An 11,764-nucleotide genomic window follows, 5' to 3' on the forward strand; every position below is an offset into this window, starting at 1 on the left:
TTCCTCATGATATATTGTACTGACAAAAGCACTGGTAGAAGAAAGGTAAGATTATGGTAATGGCCTCTTTATTCACCATATAACATTCGACTTTCCCATGAACAACCAAGCAAGCAAGTACAGTCAAAAAGAAGCAAACACCAATCAGGAACTCAACCTCTAAAAAAAGTCTTGCTCTGCACAGTAACTTTGCTGACACAGAGTTTATGGCTAAATGGTTGGACCTACAGCACTAGTTAAACATAGATATTTTTATTCAAAACTAATTGACCCTGGTTGGCTTGAAATCTGAAGAATGCACTTTACCGATGTTGGAGGGAAGCAGTGTCTAATTGATAGACTGCATCCAGTGTACTACAAGCCTAGTAATGGGTAGACACATACTCAATAAGCTCTTCACTGCTTCCATCAAAGTAAATCATGGCAAATTCTCAAAGTTTGAGTGCTTTGAAGCCTTCCATCAGTGCATCAGTGTGCTCAGGCTTTCCAACTGAAATACGAATATAACCCTTCAGTTCCTTCTTGTCGTAGTGGCGGATCATCACTCCCATCTTTGCAAGATCCTCCTGCAAATATTTTTCACTAATTCAAGTGAATAAAGTTGCATGGCCTGAATTGTTCAATGGGACATAAATTGCACATATTATTAAAAGTGTGAATAGCAATGATCTCGAACACAGATAACCCATATCGCAGTTCCGGGTTCTCAAAATTTTGTCACCTCAAAATCACAATTAAAGGGGCTATATTATCTCAATGAAATAATGCAGAAACTTGGACAGTGCAATAATAAGCAAGCCATACCTTTATTTTCTTTGCATCTTTTCCTGACGTGACTTCACACAGAATGAAGTTAGCATGACTGGGAAATGGTTTCAGGTAAGGTATTCCTTTGAGAAGATTATACAGCCTCTCCCTCTCTTGTAGTAGCAGATTTTTCACGCTCTTCAAGAATGAAAGGTCCAGCAGACGTATTAGCCAAGTTTAAATTTTCAAATAATATTGCATTTGAATTATCTTTCTGAAAGATGTACCTCCAAATAGACTGGGTTCTGCAAGGCAGCACATGCAGAGACTTCTGCTGCCACAGAAACATTATAAGGCTGCTTGGCCCGCCATAAGTACTCAATAATGCTTAGAGGAAATGCTCCATAACCCACACGGAGCCCAGCTAAACCTGCATCACCAGTAATTCGTGGATAAATTCACTTCCTTCTGATTCTTCATAACACATAACCTTCATATACACACTAAAACGATAGAACACAAATCACACACCTGCTCGTTTGCTAAATGTTCGGAGAACAATCAAATTATCATGCTTCTTAACCCATGTCATCCTTGATTGAAGGCTCGAAAACTCAACATATGCTTCATCCAGCACTACAAGTACCGGAAGGTCAAGGATCTTTAAAAGATCCTCATCATTGATTACACTGACAAACAAAATTGAAATGATTTTTAAAACACTGCAATATGAACAATAAGCAAACAAATTGACACGACTATTGAGTGGCAATGATACACCTGCCATCTGGGTTGTTAGGAGATGTCAAAAATATGCATTTTGGCTTCTCCTGTTCAACCATTTTGACAATGTTTGCGATGTCTAGGGAGAAATCAGGAAGTCTTGGGACTACAGCAAAGAATGATGAATGGCATATCAAATCAGGTTCACAAATTACATAAGGTTTAAAAGATAAAAATCATGGAAGGTTTGATAAATAAAAGACCAAGAGATCATTAGCTACCTTTGATGACAAGTGCAGCATTGACTGAAGCATCAAACTCATACATGGTAAAAGTTGGAGGGCAATCTACAATTTTGTCGCCTGGTTCAAGTACACATCTGTATTTGCACCATTCATGATTACTCAACTTTGAGATGAAGATTTCAACAAAAAGCAGGTGCAAGATGAGCTACAAACTAACCTCATAATCAAATCAATTAGCTCATCGGCACCGCATCCAACAAGTATGTGCTCAGTTTCAAGCCCAGAATCTTCAGCGAGAGCAGCACGCAAATGGCGGCTTTCAGGATCAGGGTAGACATAAGGGAATTTTAAATTTCCTAATGCTGCAGCTACCTGTACAGATACAGGTATCCATCAGATATAGAAAAGGGGAGGTATGAATTATCTTGGTGCTTTTGTTGCTCATATATAGATATTGATATTTTCTGTTACAGGCTCAAAAAGATATTCGATACTAGTATGCTACTACTGTTTTTTCAATTGAATTTTAAGACTCACTCTAACAAAAGTAGAAATGTTGCTGCTGAGATGTCATGTCCTTTGTGAATGCCCAAGTACAACGCGATAGAGGTAAGCACTCATCGACGTATGGATTTAGACTACTCCGAATATGGGAATTAGAAGCACGCACCTCCGGTGGTGGACCATATGGATTTTCATTGGCGTCCAGCTTGATTATATCCTCTGGTTTACGCCCCAGCCGAGCAGATAGCACCTAGCAAGAGTTCCAATTTTACAATTTGGTCAAACAACATCAAGGAATCGCAGATTACAACTTCGAAACTAAATTTAGCAAGCTGAGACGCCACAGAAGCTCGTTTTTAAACATTTCATTCCCAAAGCACAATCACGCCGCCGCGCGACATTTCCACAAGCACCTCGCGAGCGCAGCGAAAAGCGGAGCATCTTTCACTACACGGTAGAAAAGAGTCTAAGCGTCGGACGGATAAGGATACCTCGAAGGGCAGGATGGGCTGGTACGCGGCGAGGCTCCTGAGGTGGTGGCGGATGAAGGAGGCGCCGCTCGGCCGGGGCTCCGCCTCAACCACCGCCGCCGCCGCCGCCGCGGGCTCCTCCACGGGAGTTGCGGACGCCATGGGCCGGAAGGACACCCTAGACGCCTGGCGGCGCCGCCCCTCTCCGGAGAAGCGGCAGACGGCCGGCGACGGGCTCCTGACGCGGGCTCGTACGGTACAGTCCATCGACGGCGCGGTTGGTTGGTGCCACGGACGGACGGCCGGCCGAGTGCAACCGAGCAGCACAGAAAAGGACAGGCGGCGTTTCGGCCACGTGAGGGGACAAGTGGCGGAGGCCCGGCCACGACTTTTCTGCGCTTTGAGATTCGTGCTGGCGCAGGAGACGCGGCCCGTTGCCTCTTGCCCGCCTAGTATAGGGGTTGGTTCCTTTGTCGGCCTGATCGTTTCGGCGCCGGGGGGGGCGCGCGTCGTCGGCTCGTCGGCGCGCGGTTTACGAAGGATTCTGGCTGCCGCGACCGCGAGGATCTCCTCGGCCGAGGCGATTCGCGGCGCGGCTGACGAGGGATTCTGCATGCGACCGCGGGCATCTCCTCGGCCGAGGCGACTTACTATTCGGAGTACGGCAAGGCGCTACACGGCGCGGCTAGCGGGGCCGAAGCCGTGCCCGTGGAGTGGAGCCGCACGTGCAACGGTGAGATCTTCGTCCGGTTGCTCATCTTCCGTGCCAAAGTCGCCATACGCGTACGCCTGATATCGCGGCTGCTTTAGAGTAGAGCGCGGTGGTCACAACGCAGGCGTGTCAGTTTTGCGGAACTTGATCTGTACGTACGTACCCCTCGTCTCGGCCCGTGGAGCTGGCGGGCAACAAGCAAGCAATCATCAGCTACACAGCTACGGGATGGTTAGCCCTTATACGGGCGTTTTCCTCTCCTCCCTGGAACCCTAGCCGCCGCCAGGGGAGGCCGATCTTCCAAGGACGCTCTCCGGCGGCTCCCCTCTGCCGGCGACCTCGATCGTCGGTGGTGACGGGGGTCGCCGGATCCACGCGTGTGGATCGCTTTTACTCTCTTATAGTCTAGGTTTTTAGGTTGTTCATTGTCTTTGCTTCGGCGGCGACGATGAGAATGCTGAATAAAGATTCTTTAGATCTTTTTCTGACGAGGCCATCGGTCCTATGGTTGGGGATGGATTTGAAAACCAGTCTGTTCAAGCAAGGATGGCGTGGCGGCGGCGGCATCCTCGTGGTGACATGTGTCCTCGGGCTCCGCCGTTGCGACGGCGTTTGCTCCAGCGTCGGCGCGGAGCTTGGGATGTAGTCCAGGAACGGATGCAGATTGTGGTCTGCATCGACGACATCGGGAAGACGGAGCATGTGTTGGGCTCGTGGTTGGTGAATGACAGATATGGTTTCCTCCTTCGGCGTTTTAGTCGTGGTGGGGTGCCAGATCTGGAGTTCGATGGCGTGTCCGGGGTGTTGCCCCGGTCTGATTCGTTTAACGGTAAGGGTTTCACTTTTGGTGAGCCACCTTGGAGGTCCACAAAGCTGCATATCAGCGATGGAGCCGCGTCGAGCTCGGATGAGGAGGTGATTCGTCATTCTTTTCTTCGATGGTTGCTGTGGTGGTGCCGGAGGCAGTGATGGGCGTTGGTGTCAAGCTCAGAGATGTCCTGCTATCTTTTCTGATAGAGGCGGAGGTGTCCTTATCTTTCGATGAGATGATAACTATCGATTTGATGAAGATGACTTTGACGATCCGACTACAAACGTGCACGACGTTGCGCCTTAGCAATCGCTAAACCAACTCCGAGAGGTTATTGACCACGCCGGAGCACAATCAACCTGACCACGAAGGTCTATTCCTGCAAGCAATAAGAACAAGCAAGAATATGATAAAAGCAATCTGAATATTGCGAGTATATATGAAGTATTGATAAAGGTGGGGATCCGTAAGCGGTCTTGGTCTGGTCGTTGGACACAAACGAAGTACACGAAGTTGCAATGGCTAACTTTTAACTAAACAAATCCCAAGGAAAAAGCTACTAGATGAATCTACTTATATAGGAGCAAGGAGGTGGCCAAGGAGGTGGGAGAACGTCCCAAGGCAGCCTAAAACCAACCCTAGGTCATACAAGGCTCATGGGCCCAAGTGGAGGTGACGTAACACCTTTGGACTTGTAATTTGACTTGGATTCTGCTGCAGTGTCAGATTGTTTCGTCCATAACTCAACGCTCCGGGCGGTTTTTAAGTTGATTCCAATTGGGTTGGAAAGAGCATGAATCTACTTTCCAACAAAAAAAAATCACCCAATTCGGAGTCCGGATGAAAGAGTTCTTGGCGTTTTGAATTAGGTGTGTCTGTGCAGTCTGAATCTGAGTCCAGAACATGAGAGATTCGGACTCTATCTTCTCTTGGGCCAAAAGTGACGTGAGAGAACTTTTTGAACAGCAAGTAAACATCTCTTTCTCCCTTATCTTCATATGTGTATTGTACAAATGTCCCATACATCTCACAAATATACATGTATGCAATATATTTGGTCATATTCAAGGTAGTCATGTCCTCATCATTTTTAGTTTTGTCATGTCGGTCTTTACGTGACTTGTACTTTGTTCTTTATGATATGAATGGGACACGTATTACCATGAAAAAAAAAAAGACAGCTACGGGATGAAGTTGCTGTCACGGCCGATTGACCGATGCCGACCGCGGCAACGACGTGCGGTCCAGGTGCACCACGAAACGTACCTACGGGCGTACCGGGTAGGCAAAGTATACATACATACATGCATCCAAACCAAGGATAATTGAACAAAGCAACACGAGGTGGTTACACAACTTTGCCCCGTGGTTACATAACCGTTTCCTCCGAGGATCAGGTTCGGAGAAGGATCAGGGTTCTTAACTCGAACTATTTATAGACTGCTCTTCCGGTCACTATCTGTCTCTCTGCAGTGATTAAACTGAAACCCGCTGTCTATTGTTCAGGAATTGTTCCTTTGATTGATAGGCGTACCATGATGATAACATATGTACAGTAAGGAATGGAATCATCAGTGCAATGACCAAATGATGCCAGATGGAAAAGTAGAAACCTCATCTAGTAGTAGAAGCTGCAATGCAAGCCGTTTGCATCAAACTGCATCGTCGTTGCCTAATCGCGCACTCTCTCTAGGACTACCGGCAAGCTCAAGCCTGCGTACATCTGGTCCTCCGCAGAAACCGGGTCGCCCTGCTCCGTCCGGCCCCAGAAGCTCCCGAACCAGAAGAGCCCCTCCTGCTCCACCAGCGCCTCCCACACGCCGTCGTCGTCGTCGCAGCCGTCGACGGCGAAGCACCTCTGCTTCCAGCCGCCGCCGCCATCATCGTCGTCCATGGCGAAGCATTTCTCTTTCCAGCTACCGCGGACGTCGCCGTCGCTGCCGCCGTCCAGCAGCTCCTCGAGGCGCCTCATGCCGGAGGACGAGGCCGTGCTGCCGCTTCTGGAGAGCCTCTTCGCGGCTGCCGATGCCGATCTTCTCCTCCTCCTCCTGTGCCATCGCCGCAGAAAGACCCTCTTGGACTTGACCACCACCTTCCGGGGCAGCCGGACGAAGAGGAACACGGTGATCTGCAGCACCAGGCACGGGCAGCAGCAGCACACCACCACGCAGTCCATGGCCACCAGGCCGGCCTCCGCCGCCGCGCAAGACATCGGTGGCTGGAGGAGGAGAGGGAGAGGGCATGGATGGAGGAATGGGTAGCTGCTAGAGCTTGGCTACTTAGCTAGCCTAACTGCATGGCTTGCTTGGAAGAGTGAGGCGGAGGCTTTGGGTTGCTTGGGCCGCTCGGCTCGAGTGACTTGAGGGGTCGACCTCGTTGATTCTTCCAAGCCAACTCATGCCACCCCGCTTATTAGGCCAGAGCTAAGGTGTTTCTTGTACCGAAGTTTGGTCTACGCATCCAGGAAGCGAGCGGCACGCGTCGGGGCAACCACGCCTATTATGTGAGTGCATCACGTGCTGCTATGTATGGCCTTTCTTGTGTCTTCGGGTGGATTAGTTAACGGGTTTCTGTGTATCCTCGAACAGAAAGGGTGCGGTTTCAGAGCTATTCTTGGACACTTGGACTAGTCGATCGGGTAGCCGCCAGTTGCAGAGAACCGACATAGAACATGAGAAATGCGACGGTTTCAGTCAACTAGAGCAGACAAACTTTCCCCTTTTTAGATGAAGTCGGCATATCATTCAAGCAGTCCCGATCACCATGGTTGTCCAAGGAAAATTATATAGATTCATTGTGTAGGTTGGGGTGCTAGATATGATCCGTATCTAACATATCTGATAGGCTCATCCGAAGCTTATGGGAAAATGCACTGAAATGTACTGTCATCGTATTATTCCATACAGCACTGAATACCAGGAAAAAGGAGCACTTCAAAGGAAAATTACAAACACTTGAATTAAAAACTTTCCATGACCTCTCCTCATGTTTTTATCCATGTTTTTTGGCAGAAAGGAAATTAAAGATTGTTCAGCGGGCTTCTTCCTAACCCACAAGACAAAATAAAACAGAGTGTCGTTCTCTTGTAAAGGTAAGCTTTTATTTCAAGACCACATCGAAGAAGCAGACATGAGGGAACCTTCAGCGGCTCAGCCACTGCACTCTGGTGTTGATTTAGATCCGAAGGCGGTTAGATGTCAAAGGGTTGTCTCAAGAATGCCTCCATTTGCTTCGCCCTAGTCTTGATCGACATGTCAAACACCTTCTGCCCAAATTCAATCACCAGTCCTCCCATGATACTCTGGTCAATCTGCAGAGAAAATACAATTTGAAGTTTGTTCAATATCACTTGAAACCTCACATGCTATAGAGCTAACTTGTGGATCAAGGACTTACCTTTTGTTCAACCAAGATGGTTTTGTCTTTCCCAAGGATATCACGCAAGGTCTCCTTAAGTTCTTTCTCCTCCTTATCAGGAAGTGGCTAACAGCACAAAACAGACAAGTCAGCAACCAAAACCAAACTATTGTCAACACAGACAGGATCTATAACAGAAGTTGCAGACAGAATGCATCCACGCATTGACAAACCAGCTTAAAAAATGTGAGGCAAGTTTTCCACACTTTGTCATGGTAAATAGCTCCTCGTTAACATATGGCAGGAATTCTAAGATAAGCCTATTAAGAGTTTTCTCCGACAGAGCTTGCCAAATGAATAAGTTCCAACTCAATCAACATATGGCAGGAATTCTAACATAAGCCTGTTAAGAGTTGAACTTCGAGTAATGGCAAATACAAACGTTCCAACTCAATCAACTAAAAGACTTCCTACTGCCATAACAAATAGTTTCGGATCAATTCAACTCAGCTTTATAATTTCAAGGAATGAATTTTAGCTCAAGCAGGTAACTTGTAAAATATTATCTGCATTTAAACATTTTTGCAGACAAAAAAAATCCTATTTTCATCCCAATTATTACTAAACCCCCAAAGGCAGCAATTTGTTAGTTCACTGGATCATGCTATACTATTAGGCACATGAAAGAAGAGCAAGCCCAACTAACAAGCATTTTAGTTGCAGTTGGTTTCTGTTGGTGCAGAGCAGAAGGCAACCCTACTTTTCAGCTTAAAAGAATAGATTATAGCTAACTACAGGGACATATCAACAAAAACAACAGTAGTAAACCAGGAAGGCACCAAGGACTTCATAACAAATTAATATACGAAAGAAGACAACAACTGGTCATTTCATGTTACCAAGAATCAAGGTAAGGCCAATCATATGCACATGCATCAAACTTCCCTTTAATATGTGAAAGTGAACACTGAGAAATTCGACCAGCGTCAAACACACAGTGCTCTTAGTAGCAAGAGACAATAAATAGTGGGATATCAGGTTAACAACTTACAACAACAGTCCTGACAACAACTTTCACCTCCCCCCTATGTGCCATGGTCAAATCAACAAATCTCTCAGCAATGCGCTCAACATATTTCAGTCTTCCATTGGATGCCAGTGCAGCTTCACATAAAAGAAAAAATTAGATGCGAGTAAAACTCCTTTTAACTAAGTTCTCTAAGTTTTAGATTGTATGCATATCATCACTTATCAGTGATACCATTTACCTTAATTGAAAAGAAACTCCTGCGATCGATACTTAAATTAGGTTGTTAACTAAGACAACTGAAAACAACATATCATAACAGATAAGAAATGCAAAGGGTGTTACTTTGTATTGAAAATATTACTGCAAAAGAAAGCAAACTGTTGACAAAGCAAGCAACGTTGGAAACAAAATTACTAAAAAATAGTCCCACGCATTTGGATTGGTACATCACTAATGCACATGCTGCTAAAAACTAGTATAGACATACGAGGTTGAGTGGATTGGAAGCATACACAAGAATTTCTTTGTGATGTCAGTAAACCCGGCTTCAGAGAATATTTCAGTTATAGCCTTCACCCTGGTTTCTTTAGGCACTGATGTGTCCTTCATGAATTGAGAAAACATAGGGCTCTTCTTGGATGCCCCTACAACATCGAGAATCTCGGATTCAACTTTTTCCAACGAATTTGCGTTGGCTGCTGCAAGGAACAACGCACTAGCATAGTTGCCGGTGCCACCATACAGAGCTTTTGGAACCTATTATGGCATAAGAACACAAGTAAGGACAAAACAACAGGCAAAGCCACCAAGTAACCAATTTACTGAATTGCACAAGTAGTATTCAAAATTTGAAACAGATTATGTAAAACATAAGACAAGAGAATACATCCATCAATGGCATGAACCTTTTTGCGCTGCGATTGATACACTAAACAAATGCAAAGTGAACAATCTGTCTTTGCAGAGTAAACTAATTGAGTGATCATTGCAGTATGTGATAGCAACAAGCATGGTTACACTCCAATAGGATATGAAATAGTTTAAAATCGGTAAAGGCCAAGTTTCTCAAGATCAAGGCATTTTGGCCATAATGACATCACATATGGGATCCCAACAAGAAAAATATTTCTTTGCGCAGGCAGGCAGGCAAACATAAACAGCTGCATGATTCTTATGGTCCCTTGATAAGTTGACCAGACCGTCAGAGTAATCTGCGCCACTCACAACGAAACGGAGAGAAATCTCGCGGTCCTAAACTAGTACATCCGCAGACCGCAACACAACGACAACAGCAATAATCCAACCAAATGCTTGATCTCGAGTTACCTTGATCTTGTTCTCCTTAGGCTTATCCGCCTCCGTTGCCAGCCCCCTCGATACCTGCATCATAACTAGCACGTCAAACCCCACGAATCAACCAGAAGAAAAAACACGCAGAAATCGATTCGACGAGACGACAGATTAAAATCCCCGGGGGAGACCATCCAAGGATGTCAGGGACACGACGAGAACCTAGATCAGCTAAGGGGGTCGGCGAGCTACCGGAATCTGAGGGAAATGGCATCTTCGGTTTAAGCCAAACAAAGCGGGGGGGCGGGGAAGGGAATCGGTACCTGAGCGACGGCCGCGGATTCGTTGGCCGCGAGGCGAGCTTGGAGGAGCGGGAGGCCGGATCTGAGGTGCCGCGCCGCCATTTCCGGTTCGTTCCGCGGTGGTGGAGAGCGAAACCTAGGAGGAGATCGGGTCGGGGAGAGGAGGAAGAGACGAGGCTGCGGGTCTCGTAGAATGCGATGAAAAAGGTGGGGGCGATGCGCAGTGGAGCGCCTGGGCAACCACCACAACACACTCCGGAGTGGACCAACGATACAGAGCCCTTAGGCCCTGGTACTAATTAGGCCTCTGATGGGCTTCATCAGAGCTACTTGTTTCTTTTTCGGCTCGATCATCCTTGGCGCCAGGACTATTTCTCGCCCGTTGCGAGACTTAGGGGCTGTTTGGTTTGAGCCAGCGCCAGCTTGCTTACCAAAATATTGGCGCAGAAACCCATGCCTTGCCAAAATATTGGCTGAGAATTGAATTAGAGTTGTTGTGGAGATGTGGGCACACCAATTATTCGGCTTGCATTCAAATGGGCACCTAGAGCTGGTCAACAACCAATACTTTGGCAGGGCGTCTTGGGGGCAATGATTCAAACAGCCCATAAACTCAGTCTCGTCTCTGGCGTGGTGCTACTAGGCCAACTTAGTGCTATAGCTACGCATGGGTTTTCTTTGTCGGTTTCACTATTGGCATGTATTATCTTTGTTTATTTTTCATTTTTATTATTGTTCTTTCTTCCACTTTTCTTTATTTATATCTTTAGTTTTCATCGGATTTATTTGTGCTATTATCTTTTACTTTTAATTTTTTAACACATGTCTATTTTTTCATACACATTCTAAATCTTCGTATACATTGGGAATAGTTTTTATAAATGTTTAACAATATTTATATATACATTTTGATATCTAATTTTTTTAATACACATTGTAAACTTTGTATATATCTGAAAATTTATTTATATAGATGTTTAACATTTTATCTACTTTTTGAAAACTTTCTGGACTACTTGTTAAATATTTTTCAAATACACATTGAAACATTTTCAAATACACATTAAACATTTTTCTAAATGGTACGACACATTTTTTTAACTACTCAAACATTTTTTGTACATTGCATAAATATTTTTTGTGTTACAAGCATATTTTTGAAATGTGTGAACATTTTTTACTTTTAACTTACATTTTTTGAATGGATACATACAAATTCTATTGGATTGCCGTACATTTTTTTTACATTTCATAAACACTTTTCGAAAATGCCGCTTGCATTTTTTTTTCCTCTGAAATGTGTGAACATTTTTTAAAAGTCACAACATTTTTGAATGCTATAAACATTTTTGAAAAATTATGTTAACATTTTTTTATGCTGCGTTACCATTTTTCAAATTCAGGGTTTTAGTTTTTAAAAGTAATTTAAGTTTATAAATATATGTTATTATAATGTTTTAAAAATATAAAAAACTAGAAAATGAACGAATGGAAAAATAAACTAACCTGCATGAAGCTATTTGGGTTGGCCCATAAGTAGCTGTGCGTGATGGGAGACGGGCTTGTGAAGTGA

The 11,764-nt window shown here is 45.1% G+C and overlaps 3 protein-coding genes across 3 annotated transcripts; all 3 read right to left on the bottom strand.

Moving 5' to 3' along the window:
- Positions 1 to 46: 46 nt before the first annotated feature.
- On the bottom strand, positions 47 to 3,026 carry LOC119322131 (histidinol-phosphate aminotransferase, chloroplastic-like). Its single transcript, XM_037595629.1, has 9 exons — positions 2,711 to 3,026; positions 2,386 to 2,469; positions 1,933 to 2,087; positions 1,752 to 1,849; positions 1,528 to 1,636; positions 1,279 to 1,436; positions 1,035 to 1,177; positions 805 to 945; positions 47 to 566 (listed from the first exon to the last, which is right to left on the bottom strand). Exons 1-9 carry the CDS (start codon positions 2,954 to 2,956, stop codon positions 432 to 434), a joined length of 1,269 nt encoding a protein of 422 aa, XP_037451526.1. The 5' UTR covers positions 2,957 to 3,026; the 3' UTR covers positions 47 to 431.
- Positions 3,027 to 5,663: 2,637 nt separating this feature from the next.
- On the bottom strand, positions 5,664 to 6,658 carry LOC119325770. The gene has a single exon (XM_037599494.1). It carries the CDS (start codon positions 6,422 to 6,424, stop codon positions 5,885 to 5,887), a length of 540 nt encoding a protein of 179 aa, XP_037455391.1. The 5' UTR covers positions 6,425 to 6,658; the 3' UTR covers positions 5,664 to 5,884.
- A 411-nt stretch (positions 6,659 to 7,069) lies between these two features.
- LOC119320035 (ATP synthase subunit O, mitochondrial-like) lies at positions 7,070 to 10,414 on the bottom strand. Its single transcript, XM_037594184.1, has 6 exons — positions 10,213 to 10,414; positions 9,926 to 9,979; positions 9,112 to 9,355; positions 8,621 to 8,733; positions 7,609 to 7,695; positions 7,070 to 7,522 (listed from the first exon to the last, which is right to left on the bottom strand). Exons 1-6 carry the CDS (start codon positions 10,291 to 10,293, stop codon positions 7,403 to 7,405), a joined length of 699 nt encoding a protein of 232 aa, XP_037450081.1. The 5' UTR covers positions 10,294 to 10,414; the 3' UTR covers positions 7,070 to 7,402.
- Between the last annotated feature and the right edge of the window lie 1,350 nt (positions 10,415 to 11,764).

This window comes from Triticum dicoccoides, chromosome 6B (genome assembly GCF_002162155.2).
Source record: "Triticum dicoccoides isolate Atlit2015 ecotype Zavitan chromosome 6B, WEW_v2.0, whole genome shotgun sequence".
Lineage (NCBI taxonomy): Eukaryota > Viridiplantae > Streptophyta > Magnoliopsida > Poales > Poaceae > Triticum > Triticum dicoccoides.